Source organism: Cydia strobilella, chromosome 9, assembly GCF_947568885.1.
Source record: "Cydia strobilella chromosome 9, ilCydStro3.1, whole genome shotgun sequence".
Taxonomy (NCBI): domain Eukaryota; kingdom Metazoa; phylum Arthropoda; class Insecta; order Lepidoptera; family Tortricidae; genus Cydia; species Cydia strobilella.
This window is the reverse complement of record NC_086049.1, coordinates 3,702,241-3,720,593: the sequence shown is the minus strand read 5'-3', so window position 1 is coordinate 3,720,593 and position 18,353 is coordinate 3,702,241. Positions and strand designations below refer to the sequence as shown.

General features: G+C 36.7%; 1 protein-coding gene across 1 annotated transcript in view; it reads left to right on the top strand.

Annotated features, from left to right (window-relative positions):
* Positions 1-13,291, top strand: part of LOC134743867 (uncharacterized) — a 28,195-nt gene extending 14,904 nt beyond the window's left edge. Inside the window, exons 2-7 of the mRNA XM_063677494.1 lie at positions 5,893-6,059; positions 7,443-7,626; positions 8,496-8,635; positions 10,596-10,815; positions 12,295-12,950; positions 13,134-13,291. Of these exons, the coding sequence (XP_063533564.1) occupies positions 5,893-6,059; positions 7,443-7,626; positions 8,496-8,635; positions 10,596-10,815; positions 12,295-12,374 (791 nt within the window). The 3' untranslated portion in view covers positions 12,375-12,950; positions 13,134-13,291. The remainder of the gene's footprint in view (positions 1-5,892; positions 6,060-7,442; positions 7,627-8,495; positions 8,636-10,595; positions 10,816-12,294; positions 12,951-13,133) is intronic.
* The last annotated feature ends 5,062 nt before the right edge of the window (positions 13,292-18,353 follow it).

The following is an 18,353-nucleotide window of genomic DNA, read 5'->3' as shown; positions in this document are numbered from 1 at the left end:
ACTATGCGTCATTGAAGAGTTCCGTTCTGATCATCATCAGCAGTTCCACTTCATCAAATGTCACTTTTTTAAATGTAAGTGCTTGATTTGTTGATGAAAATACTAAAATCACTATATTATGCCTTTAGCATTTGAGGAGTTCCCTCGATTCCTCATGAATCCCATCATCAGAGCTGCTTTTTGACAAAAACGGGACCAATCTGTATGTATACTTACAATTAAAAAAAGAATTTTCAAAATCGGTCCAGAAATGACGGAGTTATGGAGTAACAAACATTTAAAAAAAAAAAAACACAACCGAATCATCTTGATGAGTACGATGTGGATGACACATGTCTGACATGTTGTTAAACACAATAATAAAATTTTATGGTGTTTTAATATAATTTTTAGTGTGGTCTATGCATGTTACAGTCTCAAAACAAATATTTGAATGGATTGGATACCTTACATATATAGGTTTGAGTTCAATTCAATCTCAAGTCAGAACAAAGGTCACGTGGTACATTTTTTCAAATTAACTTTTTAGTACTTTTTCGGGAAAAATCAAAAAACTAAGAGCTTATTGCAAATCTGTAGCATGAGACGAATCAAATGACATATAATTTATTAAAATCGGACCATAACTGTAGATCTGATGGGATGAACAAAAATCGGCCTCGCGTAATATATATATATAGATTAGTGACGGGGCTAAATATATAGAAATAAATCCTTCTTTCCATGCTAACAAATGGGTGCTAGAATATATTTGACCCTCTCTATCTGTTTGACTGTATATCGTCTATAAAATAAATTATACTACGTCGGTGGCAAACAAGCATACGGCCCGCCTGATGTTATGCAGTCTCCCTAGCCCATGTACGCTTGCAACTCCAGAGAAGTTACATGCGCGTAGCCGACCCTAACACTCCGCACTCTCGTTGAGCTCTGGCAACCTTACTCACCGGCAGGAACACAACCCCACACAACACTATGAGTATGGTCAAAGATAGATATAACTCGTAGGGTCTAGTAAATTGCGGATATCATTTGTTTTGTCCGTTTCTAGAGAAAATGGCTGCTCCCAATATAATATTGTGGACAGAACAGGCGACAATTCTTTTTTGCCATTGATACCATTTCAAGAGCAACGTATTTTCCAGCACTGAAATGTGTGAAAAATGTTAATAAAATTTCAAAAGTTGCCAGTTATGAAATAAAGTTAAGGATATTTAGATGAGTAATAAAGTACCTATCAACGAAACGGAAGTACGAATAAAACGAGAAAAGTTTGGCTCGTGGATCGCCCACGATATTAATGACGGGTACAATCATAACTTCAAGAGCCTTTGTTTTTATTATCGCAAAAGATAAGGATAAGCCCTTGGGCTTTGTTTGAATAAACTTACTTTTATTTATAAGTGAAGTTGAAGCTGTAAATTAGGGCGAGGGCGGTACATGGGAATACTTAATTAGAGTAATAGGTACGTTAGGATGTCCTTTCCCGGGAATATTACCAGAAATATTCCTGTTGGCATCGTGTGTTTAGGTTGGACTGAAAAAGTGGTTGCCGCTTAGAATTTTATGCATATGAAGATTTTTGAATCAGCCTATCTTTTCAATTAGAAACATAGTGCGAGAATATGCATATTCCCGCATATTACTTTTTTAAATAAGAATTTAGGACACATAGTAATATTAATTAATATAACATAAATTTTATTAATAATTGTCATATAATGTATTGATTGTCCTGTAACTCTGTTATTAATAATAAATTACAATTCAATTCTTTGGGGAATTCAGATTTTCCATACATTATTGACATAACATATTAACGAACTAAAAGATACGAACTTTTTACTGATTAATATCATTTCCAAAAGTCGGTAATCGTGAATATTGTGGTGAATTCGTAAGGAGGAAGTTTGACCAATACTGTTTAATAAATGCTCGGTACATAACGAGTTTCATTAAACATATGTGCCATTTTCAACCAAAAGGGTACTTATTGTCGCTTGTCAGTAAGGCGCTATTTCCATATAGCTTCAATTAGAAATCAACCTTATCAACAAGCGACAATGTGGTACCTTTTGTTTGAAAACGTCACATATTAATAATCGTTTATTATTAATAGAAAACACTTTATTATTCATTACATCAATTTCTCCTTTGTTTGAACAATATTCTAGAGAGCAAGGTAATATTCCCAAGGGCGGTAATGAATCCACGGCATATAACTATTAACACGTATTGTGATCAGGCTTAGTTATTGCAGAAATGTTTATTATTAGTACAAGTCTCATGCGGCGAGGAAGAGGCAATTCCTCACGCGCCTGCCACGGTCTGGCTTACTGACTTCCGAGCACAGAGCGGCGTATATCATTGTTAATGTAGGCCGTACAATAAGTTCGTGATGAATTATCTAGTCACTTCACGTTTTCACTTAAAGTGAGGATCGTTATTTTTCGGTTATTTATTCACACTAGTAGGCACTGTTATTGAATGCTGTTCATACTTAACTAGTAGGTACTTTGGGTTAAATGATACTCACTTACCTTATTTTTTTAACATAAAAACGCAACAATAGTTATTTGTGCAACAAGAGAGGAAAGTTGGTTTTTCTTGCGAGTGTTTATGTTTCGCGAGTTCTTGCGAGAGTTCTCAAAAACACGAGATGTAAAATAACTTTGCTCTCGTGTTGCACACATAATTTTTCACCTCAGTAGTGAGAACATATTAAAGGTTAAAATGTAAGTATTTCGAATTACACAGAATAAACAGAAAAAAAAAAGTATTATAATATGTACGATGCGATAAGATACGATACGATACGAGACCGGACCGGACCGGACCGGACCGTGCCGTACCGTACCGTACCGTACCGTACCGTACCGTACCGTACCATACCATAAAAAAAAATGTAATAAAAGTATGAAGTTCATGGCCTTCACTAAATTAAAAAGCTACATTGTTTCACTCCCTGGAGTGAGGAAAGTCGCACTTTCCTCACTCCAGGGAGTGACGAAAGTAGACTTGTTCGAGCTGCTGAGGTGAAAACGATATAAGTAACTACAAAGTAGTAAGTACATTTATTAACAAGATAGAGAAAGAGATGAAAAAACCTTTATCGGCTTTATCATGCATTTCTTCCAACATGAAAGCAAATTCACATGAAAAAGATTAAATTAAGAACGTTAAAAACAAATTGGTAAACAATTTTTAACTAAAAATGTATGCCGAAATTGTGAAATATTGTTAGAACAATGAATATTCAAAAGTAACAATTCGAGCAAAAATTTTGAATAATAATTCCAATTCTGCCACTTCGTCTAAATATCTGTAGTACTTAAACAAATTACGGGAACCCTCCACCATAATTATTATTCAACCTTTATCCAAGCCGATCCGAGTAAATTTGTTCCGAAATTACTTTTATTAAAAGCATTTCTTTCCCTCCGCCGAACCAAAGTGCTAAAGTAGAGTAAATGGACTGGAATTTCCGTTTGGAGAATAAATTATCTAGGAATATTACAGTAAATTACTCTTTAAAAGACGTTTACCATCGTTGCAAATATCGGTTAAATATTTGGCGTGCAAACATTTTGATTCGATGGCATTTGATCGTTGGGAGAGGATGCGGCTGTTATACCGTTACTGTGCACTTCGCTGACTGCATCACCCGGAGACGAGGGCTCTTATTCCAATACAATTTTCCGATATCACCTGCTGCAAGATTTGAGTGGGTTTTAGGTTGCACACAATTATTGAAACTAAGTTCATATCTAGGGCGCAATATAGAGAAAAACAATTTGGAGAAAACTTATGTGTGCTTTTGTCCAGCGCAGCATCAAACCACACTAGGTAATCAAAGAACAAAAATAGCTTGAAATAAATTTTATTTCTTCTTGTTTTTGAGTTAGGTTTTGGTCATTGTCGTACTGCTTCGTGTGTTGTGTTTTTAAACGTAACTGAAATAATTTATTATTTTTGCAATTCCTAAACTACGCCAAGACAAGCCAAGCGAAGCTTAGGTACGCTTAAGCTTACTTACCTTCACTTAAAGCGCTTTGTCGTTTTATTGAACCCTTATAACTTGGGTTTGGATAAATCAGATAAACTAAATTCTCGGGATATGTCGGAGATAGTGGAATAATTAAACATAAAAAGTTTCGATTGCATATCTCTTATTCTTTAGATTTCATTAATATCTTAAAAATCCAGATTAGGTCACTCACTCACTCACATCGATGAAAAATGTATTCACTGTTCATTAGTTTTTTGTTATAAATAGGTACAATAGTTCTTGTAGTAGCGAAACGGCCAAGCCACATATTTTGACTAAGGTATATTGTGAAGTTAGGGCTTGTAGAGTTAGAAGCGTATCTCACATGACATCTGATAACTTTTTGACAGTGCGAGCCTTATGGTTCCGTCTTGGCAACATTTAACATGAAAATGTTTTTGGTGGGATTAGTATGACACCAAAAGCGTAAAAAAGAAGTTCCAATAAAAGGTCAAAAGCAAAAAGTTCGAGAAAAATTTAAATGAAGCCGTCATAGACTGATATTCTTTATGGACATCGGTTTTAGCAAAAAATATTCCATGGGACTACACTATAGTATAAGAACAACTATTCGAAAATTACTTAAATGCTTTCATTTAATTTGCAAAGTTGGTGCTCGTCAGCTTTGTCAACAGTCTTGAGTTTTTAATAAGTACTTGCTGATCCTAAACTAACCTTAACCGGTAATGGCACGAGACATTCCGAATGTCCATCGCTGTCACTCCCGAATCGCTGTTGAATTGGCTAAAAATATACCACTCTAGATTGTATTGGAAAGCTTACGAAAATACTCTAATCATTAGATTGAGAGTCGAATGCAACCTTATTTACGTCCAAATGTCGTTGGTCTCTATTTCAGTTACTGGATATAATTAAAGGTACTTAATTACACTAGAGTTGGCCTCGAAACCTTTAATACAGTTTCAAGAAATACTAAAAATTGTACCATACGAGTATACCTAGTACACACGTCGCCATACTAACTGTGTATAGAAAAGTGGATACTTATTATGTAAGGGCACCGACTGTACATTTCCGCAAACATCGCTATGCCCGAATTGCGCGATGTGAATTCATGGGCCATACGCTGCAGGTCGCTGGCTCAAAATTGGCTGCATTAACCGCATGTTTACGGGCGTGCCCCTAGCGAACAAACATTTGCCCGTGCGTTTACCAAGTTTGCCCAGTATACAATTTGTCATAATTTAAAACCTATTTTGCTAACGTTAAATTTCTGTGGGCACATTGCAATTTGTGTTAAACGTTCAGTACTAATTAAGATTATATATTATACTAGCGACCCGCCCCGGCTTCGAACGGGTAGTTCAACTAATTTACACAAAACCTTTACAAATTATACAAATAAACTTTCCTCTTGAATCACTCTATCTATATAAAAAAACCGCATCAAAATCCGTTCTGTAGTTTTAAAGATCTAAGCATACATAGAGACAGACGGACGGACAGACAGCGGAAAGCGACTTTGTTTTATACTATGAAGTGATAGGGATATGAAAGATTTTACTTATTATAATGCACTAGTTTAAATTTGAAATACATTCGTTATTTAACGATAACCCTTTACCGTTTACCCTTACCCTTTTACCCTTTATACCCTTACCCGACCATACGTTATACCCTAACCCTACTTTCCCTTTTTAATCTTACTTAAATTCGCTCCCCTTAAGAAAACCTCGGAAAGGAGTTAATTCCATAATAAGAATGATTATTGTAGATGAATCATCTAAAACTACACAGTATGCATTTACTTATAGTCTGCGACGATATACGTGCCAGATTGACCCATAGGTATTGTTTTAATAACGTTGTTTCCTTGTTGACAGCCCTAACGTCGGGCCACGAGATAACGCAGCTGAAGGTGCCCCTGCACGCGGACCCGCGGCGCGCGGCGGAGCTTAGCTGCCACTTCCACATGGACGACCAGAAACTGCACTCCGTCAAGTGGTACCGCGACCTGCACGAGATCTTCCGATACAATCCCTCGCAAAAGGTTAAACAGTTTATAAGTTTATATTACTATCGTGACGACAATATGAATTTTGAAGACTCAAGTACTTCCGTAAGTTAAAAACTGTAATTAGATGTCATATATCAAAGAAAAAGTGACGAAGCCCTCCAGTGGTGAAGGCCGGATTCGAACCGGCGTCTTTAGCTATCGCGGCTAACGCCACGAACACCTAGGCCACCTCGCCACGGCGGTACCCGTCCCAATTTCTCGACTATATGCCATCTTAGTAATATTTAACAAAATAATTTGATTTGTTCCCAAACTTGTACTTCTGTAAGGTTAAAACTTAAACTCAAATGGAAAATTCCATTTATCAAGGACCTTGGCATTTTCTATTGAGATTAACATTGCTGCCTTCGATATTGCCGCAGGAAATATATACATTTATTGACATTAATAGACATTTCCAGCATGTATGTTTTGAAATGTATCTTTTGTTTACTAGATAAACGATATTCACATGTTCGTAGATATTCGCCAATAAGAAAACTTATTTGTAATAGGGAGGTACCATGTAGGTACGTTAGAATCTACCCTGTATGAAATGTAGGTACCTACATAACTAAGAACGTCTGTACTTGTCCAAAAACAATATTTTTTTAACGTAGTAGTTTGCCAAAATATAATTTTGTAATAAAACACGACTTGTTTTGAGCAAAGTTTAGAAAAACTTAAGGCAATACTATCAAAGTATTTATTTTCAGTGTTTTAAGTGAAACCAAAGACGTAATTTTGAGGCTTTGTTCGTCACGGAAGGATATAAATTTGTAATTTATTACAGGGTCTTCCTCGTGAAGCACATCTCATTAATAATTGAGCGCCTGTCGTCGTTCAAAAATAATATACCAAGGCTTATTTGACCCATTTTACCTTCATAAATACCTACCTACATTTTAAGTAGAATCTAGCAAAGGTTTTGCATGAATGCTATAAGGATTTTGAAGTACCTAAGTAGTCTGTATCTTGCTAGTGCCATGTTCTGTTATTTTATTTTATTATAAACTGATCGGCGATTGGCCCTAGACATACCTGATGGAAAGTGAAGACAGGGCCTAAGATGGAGCTCACCGGTTCAGTAACAACAGCCTATTCACTTTCTGTTCTTAATGGTTACCTATGCTAATGTTCTCCAATAAGCATGAAATATAAATTCTTACTGACATTTTAAGTATCCTTTTAAAAATGAAATTATGATTGTATATTGCACATTGCACCGACGAATACGAAATACTTTTGTTTCATCCGCTACCTACTATTGCTACTGACTGTACACTTAGAAAAATCGTCCGTTTCTTTGACAAAAGTTGATCAACAAATAGTTTACCGTCAAGCGGCTTATTTTTAACCACCTGTTTCTTTCTACAGACGCAGATCCGCTTGTTCAACGTGACCGGCGTCATGGTGCAAGGCGGGTCATGCGAGCAGGAGTCGTGCGTGGTGCGCGTCATGCCGCTGCCGCAGGCCACGAGGGCGGCCTACACCTGCGAGGTCTCCACCGAGGGACCCATGTTCCAGATCGCCAGGCAGACCAAACACATGACTGTTGTTGGTGAGAATTAGCATTGGTTTATCCTTTTTTCAACCTGACTGGTTTTATTTCTTTGTGGGTTACGGAAAGGCTAAGGCGGTCCCCGAAGACGTCCCCGTGGTCGCTACATTTGTTTCTTTAATAAGTATGCTACGGTTAAAAACTTATCCTAACTGTAAATAGTCCTATTGACAACTTCGCTGGTTCCGGATACATGATGACTATTGACAACGTTCGCAGATTCGAAAATGCAAATCAATCTAAACTGATAAAATTTGACTGGAGTAAAAGCGCAGGTAACCTACACGACATGTCGGGTAGGTATATCGTTTTGTATTGCTTTCTTCAGCAAGATATTCATTTCACGGAGATGGCTTATCTAAATGAAAGCGAGAAATAACAAAGCTTATCTTTACTCAGACACTTGTGCTGCGGCAAGCAATTTTCCGAGAGCGAATTGCGTGTATTTATGAAATACGCTTTTATGTGACATTTGTTTCTAATTTTACAAATAATTATTTTAGATTCCGAAACGCCGAAACGTTAATAAAGATTTTCTCAATTTTCGTAAAATAAAATTCAAATAATTAAATAATATTACCAGATTTAAGGGCCGACTTAATTTAATACCTACCTATTTAGTAAAAATACGGTACTTGTAAATTTGCCGAGAGATTTCTTTGATTCTGCTGTAACGAGACGTCGCACCGCCACTTCTAGCGCTTCTACACTTAGATTTAATTGCACTTCAATCCTTTGTCTAAACTTTTTGTCTTAAAAAAAATAAATGACTCAATTCTCTTCAGACTTATTTATTTTTCTTCAACTTCATGGCTAACTTAATAAGCTTACTACAACTTTATGATTTATTCAAATTATTTTACCTGCAGCGATGCCGGACAAGGACCCAGTTATAAGTGGAGCTCCGAATCTGGTGCGGCCGGGAGAGCAGATGCTGCTGAACTGTTCGACGGACTATTCGCTGCCGCCCTCAGACATTAATTGGTACATCGACAACGAAATACAAAAGGTTGGTGGCAATATCAAGCCTACACAATAAGGGCGATGAACGCGCCCAGAGGACGCGTTGACCCTGTTAACAGACTATTCTATTAATGAAATTTGGAATACAAGTTACGAGACTACATATAGACTACAGAGATAGAGTTTCAATGCATTGACCTTTTAAAAGCCAAGAACACTCGTGCCCACCGCGCCATGGACAGTGTTATGGCGGACGCTGAAACTAACCTTCACACTTTCAAGTAAGGTTTACATTAGCTCGCTTGCGCCCGGGACCTTGGCGTGTCAGTGACGTTTTTGTTTATAACGTAAAGCGTTCCAAGTTAAAACATTTTTCAAGTTAAATTTAACCCTAATATTATTTTATACCACTCTTGGAATTATATTTATTTTATACCACTTGAAATTATATTTATTTTCACCAAATATGCACGCTGTATACGAGTACATAGAATACTTATTCCATTTCGTTATTAAATTAATTACACGAGGTTGGTGGTAGGTTTGGTTATTTGACGATTACAAATCACACAATAGAGATACATCAAGTCCACTTCCACTATGGCCACATGGATTGTAATTATGCGCAAGTCGTTCCTACAAAAGTTAATTCTAACAGATTATATGTTCTATGTATTATTCCGATAAATGTATCTGACAAATATTACCTACAAACGATTGTTCCCCCTCGTAAGACCCACCCCACATTTGAAATGTATAGTAGATTAGGGTGACTTTCGTTTGTTTTAGAAAACAATGAAACAAAAGAGATGCTATCTTATTTAGTTTTTGAAAAGTTCGAATTAGATTGAAACAGTGTACAATGTAATGCACATTGGGCCTTGGGAGGTTAATAAAGAGAGTGCGAGTAAAATCTAGGCTGTGAGCTGTGATTGACTAATTAGCTTATCGGGAGATTCACCTACATAATAGGATTGCGGGGACTTGAAATAATTGAGATTGCTATTCCATTTAGGTTAATTAAATTTCACTGGAAATCGGGACTCGGGGAATTAATTACAGAATTATTTTAACATTTCATTATCTTCTTTATTCCTGTTTAACTACTCCTAGTTTAAGTTAGCATAATTAAAATTAGGTATTTGAATGATTCATGGTTAGTTTCACTAGACTTATATTGACTTATACAAAAGGTAATCACAGTCTATATCCCGGTCAATATAAGTCTAGGTAATTAAGATTATACATAATGATATTCTAAGAAAAAAAAAATGAAAATGTCACTACTTAAAGGAATCTTGTAAAACTTTACCATCAAAAACATAAATGTGAAATGAGAGCCGAGTTCAATATTAGGAATATGCGTCGTTGTTGACTTCGCTGGATAAATAATTGAGATTTATATGGGTGCCAAGTTCTAGTTCGCTTGGGATGTAACTAAAGTTCAGGAGTTGACTTGGCTAGTTTTTACGTACACGCTATAATAATATTTGTTTGTTACTTTTCTAAAATTTTGTTTGTTGGTATAAAAACTAGCTAAGACAAATCCTGAACTTTAATTACATCTCAAGCGAACTAGAACTTGGCACCCATAGGTCTCAATTCTTTTTCCGGCCAAGTCCACAACGACGCATATTCTTAATATTGAACTTGACTCTGACTTCTTGTTGTCTTAGTTTTGATTCTGTGGGACAAATTGATAATTGGTACAAGGTTAATAAAACTCATCTCTCACAAAGGAATTTGAGATTAATTTGGAAAAAATAACAAAAATATTAATCAACTATGCTTTATATGACATCTGCTTAGTATGACGTGTTTGTCACTTCCCTTCGATGTTATTATAAGCGGATTGTACTATATTAGCAAAACGTGAACGTTTTAAATAGTTTATAATGCTGTTCGTTAAGTCATATCGATAAAAATGTATCTATTTGTATTGTTTATACGAATATTACATGAAGTGTGGATAAGAGTCAGAGATGGTAATAGACGTATTATTACAGCCCGAGGCGTGGCAGCACACGGAGCTGAGCGCGCCGCTGGCGGGCGGGCTGCGCGCGTCGTGGCGCGTGCTGCGCGTGCGCGTGCCCGCCGCCGCCAGCGGCGCGCTGCGCGTGCGATGCGAGTCCGTGCTGCAAGTCGACCCGCCCGTGCTGCGCGATGCTAGCGCCACCGTCACCGTCTACTCGAGGACGCAGCTCTCTAAATACGTTTCTAATAAAGGTTGGTTAAATGTTAAATTAGGTAAATGTTAAGGCTGCGCATGCAGTAAAGGGTTAAGTAGGTAAGTTTAGGTTTAAGATAAAGTTAAGTTACATATCAACAGCTAACACAAACGCAAAGGAGCCTCGTCTGCCAACAAACCACTGTGTGGTTTGGCAGAAGAAAATATGTATTTAGTTGTAAGTAAGACCTTTGAATAAACGTTTTTTTTTTTTTAGTATAATGTATTGCGTCTACAAACGGCTACAGCGTTAATGTCAATAATGAAGTTTTGTGGGGTATCTACTAGCTACCTATTGCGTCCTAACTTCTCCAATTTTAGTCTCGTTGCAGTTTAAATAAACTTTAATCATTGCGTTTATCGCTTGGGTTTTATTAAACGTGTGTGAATGTGTCTTCTCAAGAAATTATTCAAAAAAAAACAATTGTCAAAACGATTCACAATTCAAAATAAATCTGGTTTAAATGCACCAAGTCTCTCAAAAGAGACAATTTTCTTTGACGTAGGTACTTATTATGGAAAATGAAATATAACTTTAAGCTAACTTATTATATAAAAGGTTAATTATGAAATGAACTGACATGGCGAGTTAGTTTAACATCGTTTATTCGGAAATAGTGACCAACTATGAGTCATAACCGCCAGGCGGGGCGCTGTCAGCGCTGCGACCTCGTTATGTAACTCTCAACTAGGGAATATGAAGCTAATATTTATTTAGGTTCGTAGAACTTTACTGTTTGTGTTTAGGGATTCATTTTGATACTAAATTATTTGTATTAAGTAGAAACTTCTGACCAAAACAGACAAAATTCAATGTCGTATTAAATAAAAACAACGTGGTATTTTTTTATAAATTTTCATGTATATTAATAATGTATTTAACAACGTTAAATGCAAGATATTATACTAAAATTCGCGATTTTTAACGGAGGTTGTGGTACTTTAAAGCCATTGGTGTCGAAAACACAAAAGTTGGCATTTTTTTGTTAAAATTTTATCTTCCTTAGGAAAACTTTTTTAGGAAACTTCGTATGCTCGACATATTTCACACTCTCGTCCGTTGGACCAATGGTATTCTCAAAATAATAGTTACCTTGCCATAAATTTCCATTTTAAGTGACATATGATTAGTCCCCCATAAATCCCATTACGCAATAACAGCTGTTTTTGTACATTTTTGTCATTTTATTTTTTTACTGTCTAAAATGCACTTTAAAATTTGTAACAAATTATGCACAAAAGCTAAAAATATGAAAATTGCTTCTAAAAATCGGCAATAACATGTTTGAAGGAACGTATCGATTACTTTTTATTTAAACGTAGGTACAAAAATTCAAATAAAAAAGAAACATGATATCTGCGCTCCCGGGCACCCACTGCCATCTCGCTTACGCTCAGTGGGAACACGAACTTACTGGGCCTTAAATAAAGCTTGTAAAATTGTAAATAAGTACTACCTATGTTGTTTTTGTTCGCAGGTGGAAAAGCCTTCGTGAACGCAAATACGGTAGTTGCAGTTTGGGTCTTCGCTATAATATCAAGGTTTATGAGCTTATGAGGATCGATTTAATCATGTCAAGTGATATTAGATGTAAGTGTAGATACATCTTTTTTCCTCGGCCTACGTTTCAAAATTAAAATTTAGTTCAATGTTAATGAAATGTCCATAGAAAAAAAATACCTAAATCAGATGATCAGTTAGTTACATTTAAGGCCTCTGCACATCGGATGCGTATCCGTACACGTGCACTGTGCTCGTTAATATACAGATCTTTATTGGAGATGGCACACAGCTTGCGTGATGCGTGCGTGCACGGCTCCAACATCTAAGCGTAACTACGCGCACGTGCTCGTTTACGCACGCGCAGCCGGTGTCCTCTGCTCATTAACTTAAGAAGACAAATGAAGATCATATATACCCTCGTCAATGCTTATCAAACGGGAAAATATTTTTTGTATATTGTAAATTATAACACAATGCTAACAAAAATAAACTTAAAATGTATAAAGCACATTTAAATTATAGGTACCCAAAGTGTGTAGTTTAATCTTAGTAGAATAAAGCATTTATTTCTCAAAGATGTAATGTTTTGTAGCTTCTCTGAGCGTTAATTAGTTTTACTGAAGTAAGGGCGTTAAGCACGAAAAAATTTGTACATCGACCAGCAACGTCCTATCTCTATCGCACGCGCATAATTATATTGCTGTCTCGCGTGCACAGTAGCATTGGCCGCCGGCATCATGGGCGGGACAACAGTATAATTAGGTACGAGTGTGCGATAGAGAGCGGAAATGGTACGTCCTTATATTATTATAGACATAAGTAGGCATTAATCTAATGGCTGTGTTTTACTTAAGGTAACGTCAATTCTTTGCACATCTTTTAAACTATTGTACAGTTACACAAAATTGTTGTTTTTGTTCAAATTATCGTAACATATAAATGGGATACGTAAATAAAAGTATAAAACCTAATCGTGTTCTTCTTATTTTCTTATGAACGATATTCCGCCATTTCTGTCCTACCCTACATAATGCATGTTAGCCTCAATGACCATTGCTAAATCCCGTTACGTCACGTTACGTGTTACGTCTGGTATGCGTAGTGGGGTAACAGAATGTCCAAAGCCGAGTTTAAAGATTTCAAAATATAATTAAAAACAACATGTTAACCAAATCTATTAATAACCGACTCTTTACCCAGAAGGAGGAGGTTCTGTATTTGACGCTATGTTTGTTTTTATGTATGTTCACCGATTACTCCGAGACTCGTGGTCCGATATGAGTAATTCTTTTTCGTTCAAATTAAGGAGGTAAGTACCTCCAAGGTGGTCCCATATTAATCTGGTTCTGATCTGATGATGGGATCCATGAGGAATTGAGGGAACTCTTCAATTTTTAAGGGCATGTATTTGGTGTTTTCTTCAACTCGAGCATTTTCTTTCGAAAACCACCAATTCGATGAAGTGGACGAGATGATGATGATTGTTTTGATGATAATGATGACGATTTTTTAAATGTAGTATGTTCAGCGATTACTCCGGCACCCGTGATCCGATTTGAGTAATATTTTTTTTTATTTGAAGGACTCAATGTGTTTCCGTAATATTTTTAGTTATGATCTGGTGATGGAATCCATGAGGAATTGAGGGAACTCAATTTTTAAAGGCACGTGTATGGTGATTTTGGTGTTTTCTAAAGTAACTCAAGAATTTCCTCCCGAAGATCACCATGTAGTGCAACTGTAGCCTTACCACTAGTAGGTACATATTCGCTAACGTCTTCGTAACTAATATGCCAGTACGAGCGAGATGCACAGAAAGTAAGTTACGCACATGATTATATTTTATTTCATCCTTTTTGAAGTCGGTTTTCTTTATTTGAAAAAAGTTTTTATTTTTATGAAGCAGGCTTTTTTAACAATAGGTATCTTTTTCATGTCGACCTTCCCTGTTTTCCGCATATTCCGAAATTAATGCAAAACGTAGCAAGGCGTAGCTACATAGTGAAAATCCTTTGGTTAGAGACGCCTCAATAGCATAATTATGCACACTGCTCTGCTGGCCAGCGATCCATTGCAACACTCACGAAACTAAAACACCCCCCGACCCTACTCCCTCCCCTTCCGCGTCTACCTCGCACTTCGCGGTTCTAAAATTATTTGAATTTGCAATTAAATTTGCCGCTGGATGTACTGTACAATATATACTCGTTTACCAATCAAATTCCTCAAGTGATCATGAAATATTCCGCTACTACGTTTGAAAATTGGATACCTAGTAGCATTCACCTAAATACAATCAAAGCCAACTATTATTAACCTAATCGAACGGGCTGCAAGTCAATATTCTGGTCTCGCCCAACAAAATTAGATTTCTGTCTGAAACTAAATGCTGTAACTATCTACATCGAGATAAAACTAACCATATTGAAAAGCTCGACTGAAAAAGCTGCGGAGAATTTTACACCCCTGAATACAGTCAATTAAAAGTGAAAGTATTTATTTCAAAGTAACTTAATATTCTGTTCGTATTCAACCTGTAGCTGGCACAGGGATATTTCACTTTTATAGCGAGGTTTTAACAACACCGTAAAATTATTATATTTAAGGCGGCGAATAACTCATCGGATTAATCAACAGACGAGATGCCTCCCACGGGAACTCTGATACGTCCTCGTGTTTGCTGGGAATATTATGATAGAAAGCAATTTTTATGTAGATTTTGAACGAGAATAATTGGTCAAAAAGAGGGAGCATTTGTCACGTTCACGTTGTTGATCTATCATCTTGATCAGTGAAATGAAACCGCAAATTAAATTAAAAAATCTAAAACACTAAGCTAAATTTACATAAGAGCCTTGAATGATTCACGGTTAGTTTCACTAGACTTATATTGACGGGGATATATACCGTGATTACCTTTTGTATTGTTTTTGAGCCCCCGATATTTCGACGCAGTTACATGCAAAAACAAAAACAACTATTCCATCAGGCGGCTCGTCTGCTCGTTTGCTGAACATCACATAAAAAAAAAAAAACTCAAAATGAATACAAAAGTTAATCACGGTCTATATCCCGGTCAATATAAGTCTAGTAAATTTACATAATTGGCCTTAAAATATATTCCATATTCCATAGAGTAAAATAAAAAAAATACAGTGTGTATTTCTTATTTTCCCATCCTGTATTATGTTACTTAAGTCAAAAGTCTTTGACCAGTGTGTGTTGCCAGTGATGACATACGGATCTGAGACGTGGGTGCTAACAATGGGCCTCATAAGAAGGCTCAAGGTCACGCAAAGGGCAATGGAGAGAGCTATGCTCGGGGTTTCTCCGCGTTATAGAGTCAGAAATGATGATATCCGCAGTAGAACTAGGGTTACCGACATAGCTCGCAGAATTGCAAACCTTAAGTGGCAGTGGGCGGGGCACATTGCTCGCAGAACCGATGGCCGGTGGGGCCGGAAGGTTCTGGAGTGGCGTCCGCGTACCGGAAGACGAACTGCAGGTAGGCCTCCAACGAGATGGAGCGACGACCTGGTGAAGGTCGAGGGAATTCGGTGGTTGCGAGCGGCACAGGATCGGTCGGAGTGGCGAGCCTTGGGGGAGGCCTATGTCCAGCAGTGGACGTCTATCGGCTGACATGATGATGATGATTATGTTACTTGATTGTTAATTCAGAATATCATATCGGCGGCTACATTCTTGTGACTTAATTTTGCTCGATGTCTTCGTAATCGCCAGAGATTCAGGCGCTCTACTTTTTCACCACTTTCTTGTTACAGTGCTAGTGTAAGTGGTTTGTAAATAATGATGTAACTATGGTTGATCTTCGAGCTCGTTCGGAAGCTGCTTTCTCTGAGTGAGTAGGCTCTAGTAGCCATCTTGCAGATACAGTCTGAAAAGTTGGTAAGTACCTAATTAAATATAAATCACTACGACAATAAATTAATGGTCCGGCCCGAGATGTCCGAGACTTCGTTTTCTACAGAAAGCATCACCAATTGAAAAGTAACAATGCATCGGATGAAAGATTCAACGTCATCATAAGTTACAAGAAACGATAAAATAGGAATCGTTAAATTGTGAACATATAAAAAATGTTACGCTTGGCTGTTTTGAAGGACCTGCGAGTCGAGCAGTAAGAATTTATGGTCGACCATAAAATACAAAATAGCTTTAAGTAATTTAGTGTAAAATATTTATAGCGGTATATTTATATTTTATAAATGTGTATGTGTGTGTATTTTTATTATTTTGTGGTCGCTTGAGATATCTCATTTTATGCATTTTTATAAATGACAGATGGTTTTAACATAGGTAGGTAGGTACGTATGTTATTCTCTTACATATTATCATATTTTTTATACTGATTAAAACTTTCACGATTTTTACTCATTATTATTCACAACGACGAGACTTAATCGCGTAAAATAAGTTTTAAATTTACCTCCCGACGTTTCGAGGACGGAGGAGGTTTTAAGTTAATAAACAAGACCAAGTGCGGGTAGTTCGAAAAACTCGCGCGTCTAGAAGATGTTGATGTCAACTTTAGTCAGTCTTCTCCGAGACCAAGGGGACAACGCCGTCCTCGAAACCTTGGGAGGTAAATTTAAAACTGATTTTACGCGTGAATAATGCGTTGTGTCCTCTGTCATTGTTAACATATTTTTTTATGTTTAATGTTTATCGGTGTGTAAGTAGTAATTAATTGAAATATACAAAATACAGAATTCTATACACAGTGGGGTAATAGGAGCAAACATTGAAACCATAACTCCTACTATCTTTTGTAAAGTCGTCCATTTAATATCTCCAATGTTTTAAAATTTTCGGTTCTAATACTTATTTTTATATTTAGCCTTCTGAAGTGTATAAAATATAAAAATATTTAGGTATAAAACATTTTAGGATCGGAACAGCTACGTTAATTAATAACAAAAAAATACAGTTCCTTTAAAAAATGTTTCCTATTTCGTAAAAAGTAAACTGAAAGAGTTCTCCTGACCTAAAACTGAAATTTACTGAAAATAAACGAGTTATCATGTTAATTTATGCCCACCTACAAACGAATCCCAACACAAGCATATTGAATTTGGGTTCAAAGGGCATTAACTGTGTATTAGCTAATCCTAACGCAGCGCACTACGTAGGCGAACAACACACGAACGCGAAGCGAAGCGTTGCGGCGCGCGGCGCGGGGTGAATCAATCCTTTGATACCTATAGAAGTGTCACGTGGTCGATCCCGTTGCGAACGCGAACGCCGTGGGCCCGCCGCGCCGCTTCGCTTCGCGTTTGCGAGTTGTTCGACGTAAGACGCAGCTTAACAGTAATGAGGTGGACTAGTGAATAATCTATAGGAACCAATTTTCGCCCGCCGTCTTAGAATGCGTCACATTGAAAAGGTAAATAGGGTATTTAACTACTAGTCAAATCGGTTTTTTTTCCGAACTGTCAAAACGTTTTGCTACCATGGAATTTATATGAAACATTACACAATCACGTCACGGTCAACTCACCACCTTTTCTAATTTATAAGGAACATTACACAATGACGCCACGTCACTATCCACCTTTTATAATTTATATGAAACATTACACAATGACGTCACGGTCAACTCACCACCTTTTATAATTTATATGGAACATTACACAATGACGTCACGGTCAACTCACCACCTTTTATAATTTATATGGAACATTACACAATGACGTCACGGTCAACTCACCACCTTTTATAATTTATATGGAACATTACACAATGACGTCACGGTCAACTCACCACCTTTTATAATTTATATGGAACATTACACAATGACGTCACGGTCAACTCACCACCTTTTATAATTTATATGAAACATTACACAATGACGTCACGGTCAAGTTACCTACTCTTTAAAATAGGAATTCTGTTTAAAAATAACTGCTGTCTACGTTTCTCTATTAATCTTCTGGTGCTATATTTCATGCCAGGTATAAATTAATTTATTTTACAGTACATATGGTGCTACTTTCTGGCACTAGTGCGTAAAGA